The sequence below is a fragment of the Cuculus canorus genome, chromosome 1, assembly GCF_017976375.1.
Source record: "Cuculus canorus isolate bCucCan1 chromosome 1, bCucCan1.pri, whole genome shotgun sequence".
Lineage (NCBI taxonomy): Eukaryota > Metazoa > Chordata > Aves > Cuculiformes > Cuculidae > Cuculus > Cuculus canorus.
In genome coordinates this window covers 14,297,200-14,321,667 of record NC_071401.1, presented here as the reverse complement: position 1 = coordinate 14,321,667, position 24,468 = coordinate 14,297,200, and the positions used below count along the sequence as shown (strand labels likewise).

General features: G+C 38.0%; 1 protein-coding gene across 1 annotated transcript; it reads right to left on the bottom strand.

Annotated features, from left to right (window-relative positions):
• RAB38 (RAB38, member RAS oncogene family) lies at nt 1-24,260 on the bottom strand. The gene is made up of 3 exons (XM_009566395.2): nt 23,981-24,260; nt 15,540-15,820; nt 1-4,297 (listed from the first exon to the last, which is right to left on the bottom strand). The coding sequence occupies exons 1-3, from the start codon at nt 24,183-24,185 to the stop codon at nt 4,145-4,147; spliced, it is 639 nt and encodes a 212-aa protein (XP_009564690.1). The 5' UTR covers nt 24,186-24,260; the 3' UTR covers nt 1-4,144.
• Between the last annotated feature and the right edge of the window lie 208 nt (nt 24,261-24,468).

Below are 24,468 nucleotides of genomic sequence, written 5' to 3'. Positions count from 1 at the left end.
TGCATAAATATTGGTGCAGTAAAATATATTTTCATTGATTTGTTTCCTGGCAATTGACATAAAATTGCATTTACCCATGTATTTACCAACTTTATACAGCTCGACAAGCTGTTTTAAGAAGTAAAACAAAATTGCTATTTAAACACTCACCTTCTCCCCCCCTCACCGTTTTATATGGTCAGGTAGGCTAAAATAGAAGCCCCCCAAAAGTTTGAAGATAAAAATATTGATGTACAACCAGTCAAGCTGTATACACAAAGTACCGTTGTGAACAACTATTCCTTAATTGGAAAGTTTGATGAAAATATATGACGTAAAACCACGGTGCGTAAAAAGAACAAAGCCTAATTTTCAGAGTTCAAATGGCTTTCTGTTCAAAGCCATAATAAATTATGATCTTTCTGGAATAATGGAGTAATATATACGTTTCACTCCATTCATTTTCTATTAGTAATATGTATATGCTTCCCAAGATATATAAGATCATGAGGAGTTTTTATGTATGGAGTTTCAAAGATGGAAAATGAAAGACATTCTGTCATTAGTAGTGGTGTGGCTGAGTTGATAAATCAAGCTGTGTGGTGGAGATGCTCAACCAACATTTTTCATGAGTGTTTTGGGATGATCCCTAGCATGCAACAACCTACTTGCACATCAGCCTCTGGTTCTAGGTGCTGGGACACCCAGAGGGGTGTTTATGGAGAACTAGAATGAAAATGAGTTTTAAATCCACTTTGCAGTATCTTTGCTGATGTGGAAGGCAATAGAGACTCATGTTTGTTATTGCTTATTGCAGGCAGAGGGCAAAAATGTTTCATTTTAAAATGGCAGTGCAATTAAGATGCCTGGTCTCTAACGACCAGCAAAGAGGACATAGCACAGAATGTATCAATAAAAAAACAAGGAAATCCAACCTGTTAGAGACTTACACAATATAATTAAATTTTACATTTCTTCCTAAAAGGGTATTGGTGCAAACTGAGCTCATTAATGCCAATTTAAAGCTTTTATTCTGGTCTACGTATGACAACCCTTTCTAAGAAGGCTTTGTTTGCTAGATATCCAGGTGGCATTCACACATTTATTGCATTGTAGAAAGATACTTGACAGATTCTTATCACTTCAGTACAAATCGAAATGAGCATTTGGAATTATGTAACCTCCTAAGGAGGCCTGATTCTTCATGATGCTGTTCTAATTCTTATGTTGTAAATATCTATGACTTTAGAATTTACATATTCTACAATCCTTAGTCTAGAAATTGGCCAAATTCTGTCCACCATCTACCAGAGGTGGAAAATCTGCCCCACAATTATGACTGCAGTGAAGTCTGACACAACAGAAAAAAGGGCAATAGATGATGAGTTCATAGTATAAAGCAGGTTTATAAAATATGGTGGAGAAAAAAAAATAAAAAATTCATATGTCCTTTAAGTGTTTTGCTCATATGGGGTATTTTTGGTTACTGTTATACCAGATCTTTATCCATAACTCTCAAACATTTTTAACAGGTATCATTACACTTTATGAATATTGGCTAGACCCCATCAAAGACAGTTAATTTGAAGATAACTGAAACAAATTAGTAACTACTATGTTTGTTGCAATTTGAGAGCAAAATAATTTTTTTAAGAAATGACAAATTCCTCTTATTTACTTGAAGCATCCAGACTTATAACTAAAGTACAGGATTCAGCTTATGAAACTTAGCCCTTTAGAAGCCATCTGAATATCTAGTCACTTGTGTTGTCTCCAGGTATGAATTAGGTGTCATCCTTAATGAGGCACCCATATGACTTAAATAGTGCTTTAAATGTAAAATTACTGATCTGGTGCTGGTTCTGAGTTGGAGCTTTGTTGCTGAGATTATTAAACTAGTACCATGACATCTGTGCAGCCACAGTTTCCCCTTGCAACCCATCTGCAGCTAATCTAATCATCCCATGCAGTCATTCATTGCTTTATAACCTTGACTAGGTTAACTGAAGTGGAATAATTGAAGCTAATTGTTGCAACACAGACAAGCCTTGGATAGATTTAGAACATTACGGCATTACAGCACCATGTATTTATGCTAGAGGGTACTCATATTTCATTCTGAGCAGTAATAGAGCTTGGCATTTGTATAACATATAACTTCGAAGCACAGTGCCAACAGTAACTTTCAAGGAGTGCTGTGAGGTAGGTGCGTACATCAATCCCTATTTTGCAGATGAGGAAACTGAGGCAGAAAGGTTAAGACATTTGACCCGGATCACAGCAGGAGTTAAAAGATATTTGACACAGCTATTAAAGGATAACACTGTGATCAAGAAAACTTGAAAATTACTCTCCTCAAAAAAAAGCCATCTCATGACATAAGAGGATCCTTTCATCTATATGTCCAGGCAGATTAATTCTGAATGTGGCTTTTTATTCTTGAAACCACAGACCTTACTTTCTTATTACTGTGACAAAAATATAACAGTTTAAGGCTCTAGGAAGAGTGCATAAAGAGCTATGTATCTGTCCCGGGCTGTCCTCTGCAACACCTATATAGTAATACATCATTCAGTGATAGGTTCAAATTAAGAGACACATGAGCAGGTCCGAAAGGATAAGGTCAGCTTGAGGATTTTTTTTGTTTATTTCATTTTTTCCTACACAACATCTGTTTTACCAGCTTTAAAAGTTTTACTCCTTCATTTCCATCTACGTTTTCAGTGAAATATTGCAGTGATTTTTTTCAAACACAAGAGGTCATGAGATTCTGCCTCGCCTCCACGGTGTTACACTTCTCTAAGGAGAGAAACCCGTCTCAGAAGACAGCTCCTGCCACTGACAGTTCACAGCTTAGGAAGGAGAAAGCTGAGTAGGAAGAAGAAAATGGAAGTGATTTGTCTATGGCAGAAGACAGGTAAATTTTGTCTTGTAAAGGCTTGCAGCCAGATGCCAAGACTTCTTGTCTAGACACGCTTGTCTGAATGACTACACCAACCTACATAATTTGTGACATTCTGAATCAGCCATTATATTTTCATAGTACAGCTCAACAAATTCTGCATGCATTCCAGGAATTTCTTTGGTCTGTTTCATTCTGTTTCCTATGACCTTTCATACAACTGTATCTTTTAGAACAATGCTCTCAGAAAGCAAATAACCTCCTGTTCAATACAGGTGTGTTCCTGAAAAGCTCAACAGTTACAATATACTGTGGATAGTGAATATTCACATGAGAATCAACATAATGGAAGGATGCATGCAGGGACTTACAGAATATACGAAGTTTAAACACATAGGAACAACACCTGCAGCATGAAGGATGGAGAGGGAGAAACAAACCCACTGAGTATTTTTCAGAGGAGATGCTGGCCTTTTAGTATAGATAACCTTTCTGAAAACTCTCAGATACTTCAGCTATGTCACTGTACCTCTGATTCCCTGTTTTGTCTCCCACAGCCCTTGACTTGTTTCGTCTTGCTTCACCTGAAGACAATGCTAACAACTATAAGAATTTAACTCTTCAGAAAGGGGCAGCAAAAAGTACATCAGGGTTCAGTCTTACAAGCTGAGTTCTTCTGGATAACTGAATGATGTGGAGGATTGCTTCATGTTCTGTCCTGCCATTTCACCCAGGAGACTGAACGTGCAATGGGAATATTTAATTGTGAACATTTCTGTTGCCTCTTTCTCAATTACTGTATTTTCATTGTTATCATCATCTTCCGTGTGTGAAACAAAATCATTCAAAAGTGAGTAGAGACAAAAAAGTGTAACAATCATGGTTGCCTGATGAGAATATTGAGAAGATGAGCTGGAGGACCAATGGACAAGCAGAGTATTACTGCAGTCATATCACAAATATGAGCTTTCAGAAACCACATTGCAAAGAAATAATTTTGATATTACTGTTGGTGCTACCCAACTGGGAAAAGGCAATCACCATAAGTATTATTGGACCAGTAGCCAAACACAGTTTTGAACAGTTGCTATTGATGAACATCTCATAACAAATTTTAGCTGCCAAAAATTATGGAAAAAAATCAAGCATATTTTTGACAAAATGGTAATCTGCTTATGGACAATCTGGGCAGAATGGGTACATTGGATAAAGTATACATTGTGAATCATAGTTGTTCAGCTCTTGTAATAGTCTGGAAGTCTCTTAGGATTTAAAGCAAGAAGAACAACTGAAAATTTTGGAGGAATTCAAGTGTGGTTTTACAATATCTGGTTCAATAGACTGAACTGGATCACTCTCACTAGCAATTATGTGTTTCACCAGGCATCTGGAAGCTTCATTGATGTTTATATTTTCCTGCAAATGAAAGAGAAGGGGAGGTTGATTAGTCAATATTAATTACACCGTGCTGCATATTTCCTGTGCATAATTTAATTTTTCTCTAGACAACATCAAAGTTTGCTTTCCTCAATAAACAGCTTTCAAAAATTTACTGTCTTAAATAGTGCTTACTGTAGTTTTCAAGTTAGTTAGGTTTTATGTATATTATGATTCTTCTTTAAATTATACACAGAGCTCACTTCAAATTACTCCAAACTCTTGGTGATTTGATTGCTTCAATAAATTAAACAAACAAATGCCAGAGGGATATTAAAGGCAGATGCCTGAAGTAAAGCTCCAGAATCCATATTTCACTGCTTAAATAAACAGTTACTCTGATTTTCAAATTATTAACTATTAGCAATTGCAGCCATCAACAGCACTTATTTTTTAAAGCTTTCTCCACAGTTTCAGGAAGATTTCTGTATAAAATGCACACAATGATACCTGTGATGCACTAAATCCATTTAATAAACGACATAATCTCAAGTTATTCACAAAAGAGTAAAAAGACTTCTACATAATTCAGTGTGACCATTTGTTTCTTTGAGGTTGACTTCTCTCTCTTGTACTGACTCAGAAGAGTTATAACACCATTGGTTTGGTACGTAAGAGAGAAATCCTCACTCTAGGGCTTTAAAAAAAAAGGCAAAGCACATCTTCCTCTACATGTGCCTTACTTCAACAGCACATGCAGCAACCCTCACTCTGTTTGTAGAAAAAGCAAAGCTGAAATAGTTTGATCAGTGAGACACAGCTCAGCATAATGTGTACAATAAGTAATAATACAGAGTAAGGAATTTTTTTTAATGACAGCCACTGATATTGTTGGAATGAAAAGTCAGGCTTTCTGGTATAAAAGACACTCTTCTACTCTTAATTATTGGCATTGATTACTTATTTTATATAACAGGAGGTAGAAATCTCACTGTAGCTTCAAACTGCTGGGAAATTATATCATACACCCACATATATATAGAAACGCATACAAATATATAGGAAGATTTTTATGTATATGGCCATACTCATCTTGCTCGATAAAGATTCAGCTTTTATTTGTAACTTAATACTGACTCAGATTTCCAAGCTGAATCTGGAGCCTGTTATATTGTGACTGTAAACACCAATGCAAACAATGCCATGAAGTCTACCTTCAGTGAATGCTGAGCATCAATTCAGCTTCACTGATAAAATAACCTGTAAAATTTAACATGTGAAATGGGTTTTTTGCATGCATGTGTTCAAACAAATCATATGAGGCAAGTATGAAGTTCAACTATAAAAAAGGTAACCAATGTACATGCGTGTGAGTTTCAGTAGCGATGGTATAATTACATGAAGACCAAAAGCTAAAGTAATGGATTCTGTGAGGTTGATTTCTATTCCCCTTGCAATCAATGGCAAAGCTCAACAAAATCCATTGACCATCCCCCCTTTGCACCACAGAAAATAGCTGAATACTGGGTATGTAAACAAAACTTCTAATTAGTGCCAATATTTCACAGTTCTCTTCAGCTACACAACTGAATTTAAGTATTTGAACTTTGACCTGTAAAGAACATCAGGTAGTTGTAAAAAACCAACTCTTTAGAATAAGCATTTACATGCTAACCCCCAGAAAGTAATACAGATCTGGGAATCGGCTCTATACTGAGATATTAAAACATTATTCTATCACATGATGCCTTCAAATTCCTTAAGCATGTACCAAAAGTCTTTTTCAGAACACTGTGAATATTTACTAGAAAAAATAGACAACAAAAAATATCTCCCTGTACTGCTTGGAAAGCTGAAAATGAAACAGGATTGTTAAATGCATAAAAACACACCTGTAAAAATCTTTTAGATTGTGTTTTTCTTTATTAGTGGACTGATAAGCATTCCATTAACACATGTGCTGCTTCTCTCCTGAGATGGCAGCAAGTGTTTCTCACAGAATGTCCGAGAGATTATCTGAGATTGTGCCCAATTTAGTTGACATTCAGAAGAATTAACAGAAACCCTCTTTGTCAGAGGTTTAAGATCAGCACTTTGCAAAAGTGGGAAAGGGGGACTGAACACAAGCCCATAAAAACATAAAACGGGTATAGGTGATGGAAGTTCATGTGCCATACATGAGCCCAAAAATTCAAAAGGAAAAATCAGTGCTATTTTACTGAAGCCAGAACTCAAATCAAAGCAAGGTTGGATTATTAAACCTCTTTTCAAAGCTCTATAGCTCTTGGGGAAAGAAAGTCAAATTTGAAAATACAAGTATCTTTTGACATAACAAGTCAAAATATTGAGTTTGGCAATATGGAAATGAAAAGCTTCTCTTTTTCTACATAGGTCTTTTTCTTTTTTAATAAATTTTTTACCAAATTTGACCCATATTTCTTATTTCTATGTTAATTGCATTATAGATTGAATTTGCTGTTTCCCTGGTAGGTGTCTGCCCAGATCTACTATCTGTGAAGTGAGAGTAGATGCAGCTAGAGATGATCACTAGATGGACTAGATGATCCCTGTAGTCTCCTTCCAACTGAAAATATCCTAAATATTGAATTCTAGATCATCCTTGGCTCTGGCCATTCCTCTTGTAAAGACTTCTGTTTTCAGTTCACGCTTACTTTCTTGTTTGCCAAGGCATCAGCCCTTCAGATACACCTGATGAATTTGATGTGACTGAGCTCTTACTTCTTTAAGAAAAATGCACTGTTTTGCAAGGATTGCTGGTCAATGAGAAGCTCGACATTAGCTGGCGATGTGCGCTCCCAGCCCAGAAGGCCAACCATATTCTGGGCTGCATCAAAAGAAGAGTGGCCCGCAGGTCGAGGGAGGCGATTTTCTCTATTCCTCTCTTGCAAGACCTCATCTGGAATACTGTGTCCAGTTCTGGAATCCTCAGTGTAAGAAGGATATGGAGCTGTTGGAACGGGTCCAGACGAGACTACAAAGATGACCAGAGAGCTGGAGCACCTTCCCTAAGAGGACAGGCTGAGAGAGTTGGGCTTGTTCAGCCTGGAGAAGAGAAGGCTCAGAGGAGATCTTATAGCGACCTTGCGGAGGGCCTACAGGAAAGCTGGAGAGGGGCTATTCATAAAGGATTGTGGGGATAGGACCAAGGGAATGGGTATAAACTGGAGAGGGGCAGATTTAGACTAGACATCAAGAAGAATTTCTTCACTATGAGAGTGGTGAGACACTGGAACAAGTTCCCAGGAATGTTGTGGATGCCCCATCCCTGGAGGTGTTCAAGATCAGGTTGGATGGGGTCTTGGGAAGCCTGATCTAGTGGGATGTCCCTGCCCATGGCAGGGGGGTTGGAACTAGATGCTCTTTAAGGTCCCTTTCAACCCAAACTATACTATCATACTATGATTCACTGTTTAAAGCATTTGCGCTGATGCAAATAAACTCTGCCTTTTGTTCTGTGTGAGAGGAGAGGAACAAGAAATCCTTTTCATAATGTGTGTTGGATCAGACAGGCATTTTCTTATCCTGAACATTTAGATGAACTGTCTAAGATGTGTGGATAAAAATTTCTGCCAGAGTCAAGGGAGCAAGAGTGACTCCAGCAGACAGCCCCGTTGTTTCTGATCTTGTGTTTATCTCTAGCCTTCTCCCATGTTTCAGGTGGCAACTGGTATGTGGTACAGATGAGAAGCAACGTACTAAGTCACTCGCTGCAAGGAGCATTTGCTCATGCCCACAAAGCAACTCCTGCTGTCCCAGCTCTATTCCTTGACCATTTCATGACTACTTCCTTTCTGATGATACCATTGCCTTTTGTCACAAACCTAATCCTAGGTTTCTACTACATGTCCCAGGTCTGTGGATCAGACATGACTGTATTCTGGTCTGTCTAATGAAATATTGATTTCTGCACCTCTTCTCCTACAGAGTGTTTTGCAATAAAAAACAAAACAAACCAACAAAAAAACCCCAAACCTCAAAAATCAATACTCTACTAGGCAGTGAAGCAGTTGAAGACAATAGATGATCTGCTATCCAAACACAGACACCCAAAGACCTGTTAATTTTAGAGAGCAGGAGGCGTTGAAAGGCAATCTAGGGAAGGACAGAGAAAAAAGAACAGGTGAAAATCCACCCCACAAATACAAAGAAATCATCAATCAGAGTGTAAGATTGGACAGAGAAAAAAATAGAATAATTTTTGTTTCAAAAAAGAAAGAAAATATAGGTGAGAGAACAGAGTGAAATGATACCTTTCTGTCAGTCTGTCCATTCAAATGCTTAACTATCATCTCCCTTATGGTTTTTGCTCTTCACAAAACACCACAAGAATTATGGTGATTACTGCAGTTCATATTTTTTTCTCCTCTCCTCTCCTCTCCTCTCCTCTCCTCTCCTCTCCTCTCCTCTCCTCTCCTCTCCTCTCCTCTCCTCTCCTCTCCTCTCCTCTCCTCTCCTCTCCTCTCCTCTCCTCTCCTCTCCTCTCCTCTCCTCTCCTCTCCTCTCCTCTCCTCTCCTCTCCTCTCTTCTTCTCTTTTTATGAAACCCTCACCTGGGCATCTCCCCTTGCTTTGTCCCCTGAGGTGCCTAACCCACTTCTGTGGCTTTTGTTCCTCAGTAAGACTCAGCACCTGAAAGATACTGTCACAGTCAGTGATGCAAGAGGTAAGTTGTGAATCCAGCCCTAAGTAACTTACCCTGCAAAAACCTGCCAATGTCTGCTAGAGCAAGAACCAGTTTCTGTGATGATGTCTCACTATTTGAGTTGGTTTTGCTCTTGACCTCATCAAAAAGGAATGTAATGAAAATGTAATGTAATGTAAATGAAAATCAGCACAGGCTACTTTATTCTGTTACCAAACAGAGCAAGGCAAAGAAAATAACTCAGAGCACTTTCTGAAACTCAGAAAGGAAAACAGGAAGACACAGATGAAATTATACATCTTCTTTAAATGTATGTTTTCAAAGAGTAGTTTTAGGGAAAGGATACCAACTCAGAGCAGTGAAGGAGGGTTGCAAGATTTAAAACCTTTGAACATATTTATATGGGAAATAGTGCCATAGTTTTGTAATGCAGCAACCAACTGAAAGGAAAATAAAAACTTTACTGAATTTGTCTCAAAGCAGTACCTAAGCTCAGCAAGCTCCTTTGCATTCTGGCTTGCCTTACTCCCTATCTGTCAGCTCTAATTTAGATGCAGATTATTAATATTTAGAGCATTCCATTTTAATATAGGAAATAAATCCCCTCAGACTAGACCGTGTATTAGCCCTGTAGTGAAGAAAAAAAGCCTTTGCTAGTGTTATTGGCCTGTCTCACTTCCAAAAGAAACTGGCCTTTCTTTGCCATGCAGATATCTTAGATTCATCTGTCTCATTGATTTCTAGTATAAAATTATTTCTTTTCTAAATTTGGGTAGCTTCTTTCTCTGATTGAATATGATGCTTATGAACTTGCCTTGAACGTCAGTGTGAAGAACAATGCATAAGCAGGCATAGATACCTACCATGGGCACCTGGGGAGGAATAGAGCCAGTCCTGCTTAGAGACATGACTCTACTACTGGACTTAAGGGGAATCATCTTCCCTTAATTAAACATTTAACAAATTCTGAAATATTCAGGTACTGGATGGGAATCTAGTGGGAATCATATACTCTCACATTTTATTTCTATAACCCTAAAATACAGAAGCAGAAATATGACTTCCAAGATGTTATAACCTGCACTTCCCTGCACCAAGAGTCTGAGGGAATGGCTCCAAGTGCTCCCTTAGCAGATCTCCCTGTTAACTGGAGGCAGCAGAGCCTTTTTAAGATGTGCCATACTGTTGTGGTTGTGTTGCTAAGAAAATATAACCATACAAGGCAAAAGCCATTCAGATGCGTGAAAGTGAAATTCCTGGATGTGAACTCCTGTGACTGCAACTCTGTGAAGAAAATAATTCGTTCCACTGAATTCTTAGAGCTAGTTGGATATCCTACAGGACTACTGTTGGACTAAGTGACCTCCACAGGTCCCTTCTGACCTCAATTCTGTGAATCTCCAGCTTTTGGCCAGCAGTAAATAACTTCTTTCATAAAAGTGATCCAGGGAACTATAGGACAGCTCTAAACCCATAAGATGACGTGAAGAAACTCTCTTCCTTTCAGTTACAGGAAACAAGCTCTGCAGAGGACTCTGCACTGAGTGACAGTATATCTGAACCAAAAGCTTCTGCCATAGGTGTCAGCTTCATTTCTTGGTTTATGGCAGAAGATGAAGTATTTTCTAGGGCTCTGTGTGTTAAGATTTGTTACACATTTTTTTTTGAGTGACTTAAAAAGACAATGTAGGGAGCTACATACCCCTAACTGGGTCTGTCAGTCTCAATTGGATTGCTTTGATTTCAGTTACCAGATCAGTGGAGTAATTGTAGTGTGTTAGCCTAATTCAAATATGTGTCCAGACCTCATCTGTCTACATGGAAATTAAAAACACATATCCTTTTCCTCTGTAAGTCCACAGTACAGCTTGTTTTTTTCAACTTTCTTAATAATTGTCCTGTGAGAGAAATTGAAGAATTTGTGATTTAAACAGAGGATAGTTGAGCTTTGTCCATGCACAGAGCTGGCTGGTAATATGAGTAGAATTGCTGTCCTTACTTTAAGGGAAGAACAGACTGGATCAGAGAATAGAGTGACTTTCTGAAGTTTACCCAGTAGATCAGCAGCAAAGAGGATTCCTGATTCCTACTCCAGAATTTAGGCACTATGGCAAAATGTGGACTGCCTGCCATGGAAAATGTAGAGAAAGGACTTTTATTTTCTACCTTTCCTAGAGGAGGAAAAGTTCTAGGATGCGTCCTAGAGCTCAGAGACTTGGTGCTCATTCAGCCTCTAGGCCACAATGCTCAGCGGACAGAAAGCTGTGTGCTTAGCCTAGTTTGGTATGGGTTGGAAAAACACGGCTGAGACCTTCTGGGGAATTTGGCTAAAAAGTGAATGTCTTTTCACCGGATTCTGTATTGTTGACAGCAGAATTACAGCAGGGAAAAGAGAAACACAAGAATAATCACATCTCAGCTATGGTTAGTCATAAGGTATTTCAAGTTATTTCTTAAGTAGGTGTTTTGAAGGACATTTAGTTTTGCCAGACTTGTCTGTTTTGATGCACAAGTTCCATTTTCTTTATAAAGTGACAATAAGCTTGAAATTGCTGCTTTTCTAATCCAAGGCAAAAACTCGCCTCTTTGAACTAAGACTGGTGATGAAAACAGTTTAAAGGCTTGGACATGTGAGTGGAGCTCTCAGCTATTATGGCCACATGCTGGATAAGTAAGTGCATGACAGGAAGGAGAAATTTCCTTCCTTTAAAAAAATGCATGCTTAACAACAATTGCAGTAATTAAATTTATTAAAAAATGTACTATTAAGAGTTATTTTGTGGCTATCTGGGGATGTGTGTTTCAGACTGCAATCAACATGAGGAAACTAAGTATGCATATATAAAAGAGACCAGGATCTCCACAGTATATATGGTGATATGCATTACTTACAACTATAATGCATTGCACCACTGCCTAATAAGGCCTTTCTTACATGACAAACTATCAGGACAAATTCTTCTGTCTTTGCAGGGAGCAGATGACTGGAACAGGCTGAGTATTTTGTTTAGATTAGTGTAGGAATCAAAACCAATACATGAGAATGCATTAGGCGGCTCAAATGTTTTATATTGAAATTGTTAAGAAAAACAACACCACAGAAAGATACAGTGATGGTTTTTGCTGTAATCTGCCAGTGCTACAGACAAAAATTTCGAGCTATTGACAGCTTGAAATATGGTAGGTACATACATAGCATGCTACTATCTGCAAGGCAGCCAAAGCTGAAAGATGTATTTTCATATGTAATTGCCTCTAGTGAGGTGATTACATATAAAATATGCATAAATCAATTCAGTTTGCTCTGAAGGCTATAACATTTCCAAGCAAGTCTCCAGAAAACCACTGGAGATGTAATTATTCCAGGATACCACAAAAGAAGAGTTATTACTTATTTAAACTGTTAGAACTGCTAGCTATAATACCTTAGGATGACTTCTCTGACAGTGTTTTCCTGCTTTGGAAAAGATATTCTATTCTTTACAGCAAACACAGCTAGGTTTTATTTTCCCCAGACCCAAGTTCAATTATTTAACATGCCCTAGGCTCAAAGAATACCAGACACATGTAACATCCAATATTTTGAAATAGCAGTAATAATAAATTTTGTTTAGAGAAAATGCGCAGATTTTTGTTCATAACTTAGATCAAGTGGGAAAACGATTGTGATCTAACTTGGCCTAAATGTTGTAATTCTACCATCTTCAGTGGAATTACTCTTCTTTGCACCATTTTAAAGTCAGGAATCTCCAATTCTAGGTGGAAATCAGGTATGCGGTTGCAGAATAACAGATTCTAGCTTTTGGTCTACAGCAGCAGAGAACGTCTGATAACAGAGCCATGTGTCCTCAACTCTCACTGCTGCCTTCACAGTGTCTTTTGAGGATAAGTCTGGCTATAGCTGGATTTCTTTCAGGTCATACATGACTACAGTAGTAACCTGAGGACTGCTTGGCTTTCTGAGTTAAATAAAGTAAGAAGAAACTAGATGCTTATTTTGTTTAAAATAATTCAAAATAAAAATTCTATGTGGCTTAGAAAAACTTGGAAAACTTTTCCTTTCTGGTGACTTTTTTAAACTTTACATGTCCTTTATACTCCCATAGTTCTGCCCAAGACTGGTTCCATCATCATGATAACACCTTTCTGCTGCGTTTGAAATTGTACATTTATTCTCTGTCATGACCTGCAATCACACCCTTGGCACAATAAGTGTGGCTGTTCTTTTCAAGAGGTGGACAGGTGCTTGATGGGGACTAATGCATGGAATTAAGGGTACAGATTCCTTTCCCATAGGCCAATGAGCAGTGACCATCTGCATGACTTTGAAAATCTAAACACAGAATCATGAAAAAATGGCCCTGTATCTTTTAATCAATAGTCCATCCCTCTCAGTCTCTTTGAACATCTTTTAGACACAGGCACTTTAAAAGAATCTGTTATTCATGTCTCTCCACATGATTTTTATGGTGGTTTTGCACTCAGGCCTCAGCTTCAACTGAATTAGTCCTTGTCCCCAGGAAATGTAGACTCACATTAGAAATGAAAAAAAAGTAATTCTGAAGAAAACAGCCATATACAGTGTTACACATCGCTTGAAACCGGATCCCAAGTACTCACAACCATGTACTTCATGTTATTTGTGGCCTGAAAGACAGTCAGACACCTAATAGAATACTGGAAAGGGCCAGAATGTGTAATCCTTAAACAAATAATAATAGTTTGTCCTGTAATAATCTCCTAACTCTCCACACAGTCCACTGACAGCTGCCATTCCAAATGCTTCACTCTCTAGGGTTCTTTAGCTTTCTGACATAATTATCATGAAGAAGATAATGTAAGAGATCTTAGCCATCTTGGCCTCTCTCTTAAACCAGAGCTAGATACTAGTCACAGTATAAGTCAGGTTATCCTAAAGATGAACGCTGGATTCTCGTCACTTCATGCAGCATAAATTAGCAGAGATCCATAGATCTGAATCTAAACCAGGTCCTTCACATGCGGGAATGGGAAGTACCTTGTTTGTACAGCAAGATAGTTTACACATTGACTTAGACCAAAATGTCTCACTAAAATGTCATTTTGAAGAAATAATGACTAATTTTAAGACTCATTAAGTAAGAAAGCAAAGACACTGATCAAAAAGACGTAGAATGGTTTAGGTTGGAAGGGCCTTTAAGTGTCATCTAGTCCACCATCCCTGCAGTAAGTGAGGACATCTCCAGCTAGATCAGGTTGCTCAGAGCCCTGTCCAACCTGACCTTGAATATTTCCATGGATGGGCTATCTACCACCACTCTGTGCAAGCCATAGCAGTGTTTCACCACGTTCAGCATAAAAAGATTCTTCTTTACATCTAGTCCAAATCTCCGCTATTTTAGTTTAAAACCATTAGCCCTTGTCCTGTCGCTACAGGCCCTACTAAAATGTTTCTCCCCATCTTTCTTATAAGGCCCCTTTAAGTACTGAAGGGCCGCAATCTCATCCCAAAGTACATGAAATGCTTGAAGTAGACTAGGATATTCTGCTACACACCTGCTGTTCCTACTGCTGATTACAAGTGAGACTTCTTTTAAATATTAATGCTTAAAGAATGAGTCGAGGCTAGAAAATTAATGTACAAGTATACACTCCAAATGTTCTTAAATAACTTTCATAAGGTGCTTAAAAGAAAGTAAACAATTGAATTTAGAACTTTGGATTGCAGTCTACTAACAATCTATGTCAAATCAGAGCCAAACACTTTACATTTACATCCAAACATTCCACAGAGCTGTTGATGATGACATCAGCTTTCATCACTGGAGAATATAACAAACAGAACTTTCAGTGCTTTGCTCTATTCAAGTCAATATTTCACGTCCCAGCTCTCCAAGTCTTGCATGCACTGAGATTATCTGAGAAATTTGAAATTAACATATAGGGCCACTGTACATGGGGCCTTTATACTCTGAAAGTCCCAATGCTTTATCTTATTTTTATCTCCATTTTCATATAGACACCCAGGAAATCTGTACCAAGGCAAGCAACTGAACCTTAGGGCAAATCATTCAGCACTTTGACCACTGATCTTTCCTTTCTCCTCAGATACATGATTGTCTTGAAAAGGCTTTTGAGAATGAGAGCTTATAACAGTGAACATCTTACAAGTGCTACAACAGACTGACCTTTTTTCTGGAATCTAACACAACTAAGTTATTGTCTCAAATCAGCATTTTTCAGGCAAAGCGATTAGATAAACTTTTAGAGATAATATGCACCATTAAGATTTATGAAAAACATCCTCAAATTCTGCAAAGGTAGTTTTGTGTCTTGGCAAAGGTCATCTTCCTCCTTAGGCTATTACACAGTAAGTCATTGACCAGTTACATAATTTACTGCTGGCCTATCATATTAAAGCAGATGCGTTTCATAATGTTGCATATAATTTGCTTTGTAATACAAAGACTAAAGGAAATAGTAATGTATTGGTATAATAGTAATGTAATAGTAATGACAAATTCCCCTTTAATTAATTAAGAAAGGAGCTTTGCAGGAGGCATATTTTGATCAAGCAATTTATTTTAGGAACAAATTTCTCTGCACTTGGAGAAATATTTTAAAAAAAAAGCAACATTACCTTGGCTGATGTTTCAAACCAGCCCACGAACCCATTGTCTTTGCAGAACTGATCCATCTTGATGCCGTTGTTCATAAGAACATCTATTCCCTGGTCACATTTGTTTGCTAAGAGGACTGCTGGCACAGGTTTGCCATTTGGAAGAACCAGCTTAGAGTCCAAATCCTCTTTCCATTTTGTCACTGCTTCAAACGTTGCAGGTCTTGTAACATCAAAGACAATAAATGCCCCCATGGCCTCTCTGTAATATACCCGGGTCATGTTTCCAAATCTTTCCTGACCTGTGATGAAGAAATTGGGAGGAGAAAATAAAAACCACCACTTTTTAAAAACATTGCTTCCAATCTAGGTCAATATTTCACATAGTAGGTTTTCTAAGAGAACATTATTGAAGGTAGGACTTCATTTTGCAAGTCTCTGGAAAGCTACCCTTTGCCTAAATAATGGTAAGTGCCATGCTAGTCTCTTTTGTATGAAAATGCAAGAGAGTACAGCATGAAAAAGGAGTTTTACAGAAATAACACAAGGAAATGTAATGGCTTTATGACAATCTTGAACTTCAGTGTAGAGTCTCATTAGGCTGATAGATTAGTTCTGTGGACAGCACTGAGGGTCTTGGTGTGTATTATAGGACTTTAAACAGGAGTCATAAAAAAAAGTCTAGGTAACAGACTGGAAGATCCTTGATATCGTGGCATCTTGTGGGAAACATCTAACAACTGATCTCTTCATGCACAAAGAGAATCTAGCATATGTTCATGAAGTGATTGTAATCAACAGTAACATAATTGAGCTCTGGAGCCATACCAGGCATTAGAGTAATGAATTTATTTTTATGGGCAAAATAAAACGCAGAGGTGAGAAAGGGGAATTTAAAGCCTTATGTATATGAGAAGTATTCTAAAAAACAGCACAGCAGTAACAATATTAAGAGCTGCACTGCTCCAGTAAAAAAATCTAGGAGGAGATGTTTCACACTAGGCATGTTCAGAAGATTTATGGTTTTATTTGCTGAATTCAAAGTGTATTCTAGGAACTTATTCACAGTACTTTTATGAGTTAATATATACTATTATATTAAAACATGGACATTCATAGATATCTATCAATCATTTTATATGATTAACAGTGTAAAACTTAGCAGATGACATCAGGATGTTGTATGTTGGTCAGCTATGTGTTTGCTAATATATATGCTGGTTTTAGAATAGAATAGAATAGAATAGAATAGAATAGAATAGAATAGAATAGAATAGAATAGAATAGAATAGAATAGAATAGAATCACCAGGTTGGAAAGGACCCACTGGATTATCGAGTCCAACCATTCTTAACACTCCCTTAAACCATGTCCCTAAGCACTTCATCAACCCGTTCCTTAAACACCTCCAGAGAAGGTGACTCGACCACCTCCCTGGGCAGCCTGTTCCAGTGCCCGATGACTCTTTCTGTGAAGAATTTTTTTCTGATATCCAGCCTGAACCTCCCCTGGCGGAGCCTGAACCTTCCCCTTGTCCTGCCCTCAATCACTTGGGAGAAGAGGCCAGCTCCCTCCTCTCCACAACCTCCTTTTAGGTAGTTGTAGAGATATTGTTTTGTGGAATCTTAGAAAAAAATATTTGCAAGGAAGGAAAGATAACACACAGAATTTCTCTTAAAGTGAAAAACCAAAATTTCCATTGTTGTCTAATGCTGAGCTGTGGTCCAAAAAAAAGAAGAATTATAAATTCCTGAGACATCTCACAAAACCAGCAGTCTTTAAGAAAGACAACTCTTATATTTAACCATGCACTTCCATAACTGAGAAAAGGTGCTATGAAAATAGACAGCATTCAACGGAAACCTGTTTCTAGCCTTATTTTCTCAATGTGTGTAATTTTGAGTAGGTTAGGAAGACAAGAAGATTGGCAATCTGCCTCTGACCCTAAGAAGGTTACCTGTGGAGTTTTTATCTGATGGAAATTGTGCTGTCAAATGTAAGGCAGGGGTGAGAACTGAAGACTGCTGATTACTGGGCTTCTAGACCATGCAGTTTCACTTAATGGAAATAGCACTGAATGCGCTTACAGGGTCAACATCATCTGTTTGTGATGTTTATTTTTGGTTTTATGCACTCGCTATTGCAGCAAAGACAAAGTCATATACGTGATACAGAAAACAAATGTGGATTGTGTTTTCTCCAAATTAATGTTAGATTTTTTTTTACCTTAAACAAGCACTGCGTCCCACCGATAAAGCAAGATAGAAATATATCATTTCTGGGAAATACGAGGTCACATTGAAAATTTCTTATCGCTATGCTTTATTAAAATGTCTTATGATTTCTATCAGTGGGTGAATCAGATGAATGGCTAAGTCATGTGCTATTCAATAACCTCCTTGTTGAGCAATTTTTTAAATCTGCAATAAGATGCCTTCTAACAAAAGTCAAAGTCTGATTAGAAACCTATCAGTGAAGCAAGCAGTAAGATATACAATTAGGTTGTTGTGCATATTGTATTTCAGCAATACTTTATACTTCTTATGTGAAGTTCTTTTTATGCTCGCACTGTAGATGAGATGCGGATGATCTAAGAAGAGATAAACTTGGAGCATACATATGTTTACTGGGACACATATCAGATAAGTGGGACATGTTATAGAACATGAGCCAAATTATTAATTTGCAGCATACAATCATTCATCACAAACTATCGGTTATTAGAGGAGTAAGGGGCTCTTATGATGTCAACTTCTGACTAGTAGTGGTCACAAAGTTCTGATATGATACTTCCCTCTTCCTGATTCCAGCTGCTTTTGCAGACACATAGGTTTTTCACTGCACAGAAAAGCCACTGGGTTTGTACAAGCAGTTTTATGCAGGAAGACAGAGCTAACCAATTTCCACTAACAATCATTTCAAAGAAAGAGAAAGAATGGAGCTGTTGAGTGAAGTGTCTAAACCCTTTTTTAAGTGGCCTTTAACTCCGTCAACTCTAGATAATATTCGAATATACTTATGCAACTTTGAATGGTAAGGAGGTAGTTTGTACACCACCGGATGTTATTTTTATGTCTTTTACACAACAACTTTACTTTTATTTAATTTACACTTTGAGAAAAGTTTCTCTAGTGTTTATGTTGTGCTTGGAGTGCTAAATATTGTGTCTAAGAATCCAGGGGGACTATTTTTTCCAAACATTCTCCCTTATGTGAACAAATACATATCTTAATAGATGAGGTTCCTAATTGTTTTTTTCATTTAGTAGATTTTTTCATTAAAATTGTCACTGTTCGATGCATTAAAGGTGTCAGAATCTGGCCTTAGATTTTAAGCATCACAATGACTTAGTCAGTAATTAGGCTAAAAAATAGGTCAACCATTAGGTGTTCGGTGGTATCTCACAGGCAGCCTTGAACATTAGAATTTACTTTGTTGCAAGAGGGATTGTGGAGGATAGGTTTTGCTTTTCATTGGAAGGGTCAGAAACTTGCGAAATATTTGTTTGGTCAGGACCATTGTACTTTACTGCATCCCTTGCAAGGCCACTGGCATCCAGCATCAAACTCTACTAGTCTGATGGCCTTTGCCCACTGAGATGGTGCTTTCTGTTGGGATTTGTCACCCTTAACTGAGGCTCCGAAGAATTAACTGGATGTATGTAAGATTAGGATCCCTTTGTAGTCAGAAACTGAAAATGGTATCTAAAGGGCATCTTTTCAGCGAGGATCGACTTCTAAGAGCAGTGACATAAACTTCATTTTGGAGGTATTTAGGCTCTACCCTCAAGACCCCAGCAAGCTGAGGGTGAGTAGCTTATATTCAAATGGTTCAGTACAATGTGTCTTAGTTCTAAACTAGATGGATTTCACCCTACTTTGAAGTGAACCCATTGAGACGAAGGTGCCAAAGCAACAAGATTTCTGTTACAGGGAAGGACTGTCTCTCTGAGTGGCATCTGTCTGCACATTTACCCTAATCTCAGTGGTACTGCTGCTGAAGGAAAAGGTATCATTTTGTGGTCTTAAGGCATTCAACAGCTGCATCTTCATTGCTTATAAAAATGCACCCCACGTATATTTGCCAGCATGACTAGTACAGAAATCTACAATTTCTATTAACTGCTATCATTTTAGATAAAGCTATAAAGATTAATGATAAAGTGCTAAAATGCTATTTTCCACCATCTCATCCACAGTATCTGAAATATATTGCAAGATAAAATAGATTAAAATTGCCTAATGCCCAGTTTTACAATGGGTTTTACTTCTTGCCACCATCCCTCATCCTAAGACACAAAAGCTTCTGGGAAACACCATGCTTTACAGAGGATCTTTAGCCAACTGAGAAGCTGGAAATTGTGGAGAAGATTTAAACAATTTTTACCTTTCACTTCAAAATAACTTTCAGAATTTTCACCCTTGGATGCAAGTCATACTCATTATGGACTGAAACTTAAGCAAGGCTTGAGATGGTGTTCAACGCCCCAGAATGTGAAAAAGCAGGCTCTCAACAGAATCAGGCCCACAGATCCCACTATAAATCTATGTTGAAATAAAACCATCACAGTGAGTGACTTATTTACATTTGCAAAATAGTAATTTCAAGGTAACTTAGCCCAGAAATCACCATGACTATCTTATTTATGCATATGTACTGCAGTGCTTAGCAGTCACTAAAATCTTAAACCACTGAAGATGTGCTGTGCCCGGCATTAATGAAGAGTTTGTTTACTCTTTCTGGAACATAATAGTCTTAAAAACTTTATAACTGCAAAGACATTTAGTTATATTTGTGCACAGGCTGTTGTTTCCAAGGGTGAAAGTTGCAGGGAAAGGAAATTTAGGTGTTCTTTCACCATTGGTGTTGTGTGGCTATTTCTAATGCATTGGAATAGCTGTTTGTGAGATGAGGTCCAGTCTTGTCAAAGTAAACCAACATATTTTTGGTAATAATGAATAATCCAGCCCACACGCATGCAGCCGGAGGAATAACCATGATGCTGACACAACGGCGTGTCAGTATATAGTATCAGGGGAGGGAGAAAGCTCTGAAGTGCTGCTCTCTGCTCTCCACTGCGCTCATAGAGCAGCTCCCTGCTGTAAATCTGCAATTAAAACTGTTCTTAAGAGAAATGTCAGGGCTGAGTGAACACAAAACATGGACAGTAGCATTGAGATCAGCCTTGGAGAGAAATGAAGAGGAAATACACCAATTGCTGTCTGCAATAGCAGTCCCAGTCTGCATCTGCACCCCAATCACAAAAGCCTTGTTCAAAATACATTTAAAGTTTCCACTAAAGCTCTCCTTCTAAAAATCTGTTAATGAATTTAAAGGACAATCTCACAGAGGCAGCAGAAATGATAAGGAAACAAAAAAAACTTTGGCTGAGGAGCAATATTTCAAGATGTAGTAGACAACAGTAAAGATGATGGTACACTTTAAAAGGGACAGTAATACCAAAAGTAGAGTTTGGGACATTCAAGAAAACAAAATTGAACTGTTAGGAAGTAAAGCCAAGGAGAATTTTACCACGTGTATCTCCCCCCAACAAAATTCAGCCACTTGACGCTTCAGGCACTCCACTGGATCAGGCATGAATGCATATATTTTACTGTCAGTGTGTTGTTATAGATATCCTAACATCGTAAACCATGATGTTTTGTCAAATTATTCCAATATAACACTCATAGCTTCAGCAATACGTTATCCGTTTCAATTCCCAAATCTTAATGTGATAATATGTGATGAAGAACCTATCTTATCCTTGAACTATTTTTCCTAATGCTTAGTTATGTTTATTGTGCAGCATTTATCACTCATGTAAATAAACACAGTTTCAGCATTTAGCTCTTAGATCTTATTAGTGTTTTGTTTGACAAAGTAAAAAAAATATATTACAGAAATACAAACTACATTTAACTACAAAATTAGACAACACCAGAAGAACAAATTTTACATTTTCTTCTTATGTCTGTAAGGGTAAACAAAGAGAGACAGCTACCTTGGTCCTACCATAGCTGGAGTATGTCATCTCTCCCATGAAGTCACCATGCACGTAATTCCTTCTAATAATGTAGATAAGCTTGACACTAGTTGTACTCAAAACACTTTTGATAAAATTATTTCTAGACTGTTAAACAATTTACCACTCACTGATCCACACAGTGAAGTGCAAGGAAAAGTGTACATTATACTTATTAGCAAGTTCACTTGCTGTATAAAGGAAGAAGAGGAAAAAATATAAAAGCTAAAATGACACCTGTTACACACACATATATTCATACATTGATATATTTGCAGCATTTGCTTCTCTTCAGTATGTCCAATGCTACACCAACATCCTTCAGTTTGATTAGAGAACAAAAATGTATTGCTTTACCCCCAAATCTAAACAGGAATTAATAACAGATTTTACCAAAAGAAAGAGGATATTCTGAGACTGTAGATTTTCTTTTCTATCCTCTTATCTTCACATATTTGTTTTTTGCAAATGGTGATATATGACCAGCCACAGCAAGGATAAAACACTTCCATTCCCTCTGTATTTACAATCAGTTTTGCTTTGCTTTCATTTTTAAAAAAACTTTTATTCTCATCGGGCAGGTGATTTATTGCTGATAACTTCTATGTCAACACCACCCTGATCTGAATTCAGTGTGTTGCTTACAGAACTTATTTTCTACGTATAGCCATCAACAGCTAAAGATCTTTACACAGGAGTCATTAAAACTTAGACAGCAACTCTTTATTACCAGCCACTGTCTTGACCTTCACAGAGGTGCTTTGAATTGAGTGATTCATATGAAATTTAGTACTATGCTGTAATTCTCTCTGTCATGTGTGATAACTCAGGAAGCATGCTAGTCATTCAGTACTACAACTTGGTGTGATTGCTTTTGCAGCCTGACTGAAAGCTACATCATATGATCTGCCAGCACATGATTAGTAGTGTAATAAATCTCTGAAACAAGGCATGCAAAATACATTCTTTACGTCCCTGATGCATTCAGAATTTATTATCAAAAGCTTTTTCTCATGCAGAAAAGTTTTGCTGGATGTGTATGTATTTATTGTTATAATTGGCCACTGGTGAGCACTAAAACCAATTCTTTCCCTATTAATCCAGCCTGTAGTAAAGAAAACTGAGCATACATATATTTAATACCATAAAAACGTGAGACTACACTGACATGTAAAAAAGCCAAAGCTGTGCATGTTTTGCATAAAGCAGCAATGTTGCATAGGTTTTGGTACTTTGGTGCCAAATTCAGAGCTCAGACATGAGGTATCTAAGGGTAGAAGAAAGGCACTCCCTCCGCTGATAAGAATGTCAAGAATTTTCTCATTTCACTAGTTTTACTCAGTGCTGTTCCAGACTAGATGACTGAACCCACAGTTCTGGCCACAGGCTGGCACAGTTGTCTAACAGCTGATATAATGTTCATGTCTGTTCCTCACTTAATGAATGTAACTTCTTAATTGAGTTTTAAAAACACCCTCCTTTTTGCTATAAGCTACGGTGTTATAGCTGTGCTTGGATTCCTACACACACCAAATGAAAAATTATGACTTACAGCCTGTGAAATAGTTATCAAGATAAACTTCTATTTTGTGGACTAAACGAAAAATGATTAATTACTAGTAAGGGGGATGGCAAAAAAAAAGTTGTGGATATAACTGGAAGCCAAATACAAAATCTCCAAAGCATGGGCAGCAACAATTTCAAATTGTGTCTTTTTTAATTATGTAAGCATGTAAAGATAGCTGGACTTCTTTATTCTTTTTCTCCCCACATAGAGAAGACTATCTTTTCTAGCTTGATATTGGAATAAGGACAAGTAAACATGAGTAAACACATTTTTAACAACCAGGATTATTGCCAAATAGGAATACTTCTCAAAGCATGTCAGAAGCTGCTTACATTTCATTGGGTCAAAGGAAGAAAGGTAGGACAGAAAGGAAGGAAAGGAAGGTATTTTGAGAAAGTAACTCAGAGATACTTTTTCCTTATTTTTTAAGCTATAAAAATAATCTTAACCATCTTATTAAGTCCCTCACCTTTTCCACCAAATTAAATAGATATAACAGGAAATTCTGGTTACTCTCCCTCCCATCACGGAAATCTGTTAGTCTGATGAGGGAAGCTGAACAGCAGCAGCTGCAGGGGAAGAACTGGGGCATTGGGAGAGAGCTGCCTATGTCCCCACACTCATACGAAATAGGACAAAAATCAGACAGGGCAGGTTTCACTTTAACACCTCTTGTTTGATGGTCTGCTGGCTTCAGGGAAACTCCAAAATTTCAATCTGCCCTTAAAGTTTTCTCCCCTCAGTCTCCACTCTCTCACCGCCTACCCGCTGGTAGTTTCCAACTTAAAGATTAGTACAAATGGTATTGTGTCTATATTTTCTGTTGTCTCTGCATAAGTTATGGAGCAAAGTATTCTCCTCTGTACTCACCTGCAATATCCCAGAGCTGCAGCCGTACCACAGTCTCAGCATCCCAGCTCAGAACCTTCAAGGCAAAGTCCACCCCTATGGTGGCCCGGTAGTGGGGGGAGAAGTTCTGGTGGACATAACGTTTGATGATGCTGGTTTTGCCCACTCCCAGGTCTCCGATCACCAGAAGCTTGTAGAGGTGCTCCTTCTGACTGTGCTTCTGCATCTTTCCTGTGGCTGAGGCTGCTCCCTGCAAACTGATTGCATGCTCTGCCCCGGGAATCCTGCCAGCCCAAGGAGGAGAGAGAGAGTGAGGAACCGGGGAGGGAAGGAGAGAAGGTAGGTGGAGGCTTTCTCCCTTTGAACGGAAGCAGGATCACCAAGTCCAGCAGGCAGCCCTGCTGGGAGATGAATTGAGCAAGGGACTGGGGGAAGAAAGTCTCCAAGAAAGTTTTGTGTGTATGTGTGTAAAGGTCAGCACGAGGTGTGTCTGGGATTAGTCTGGCTAC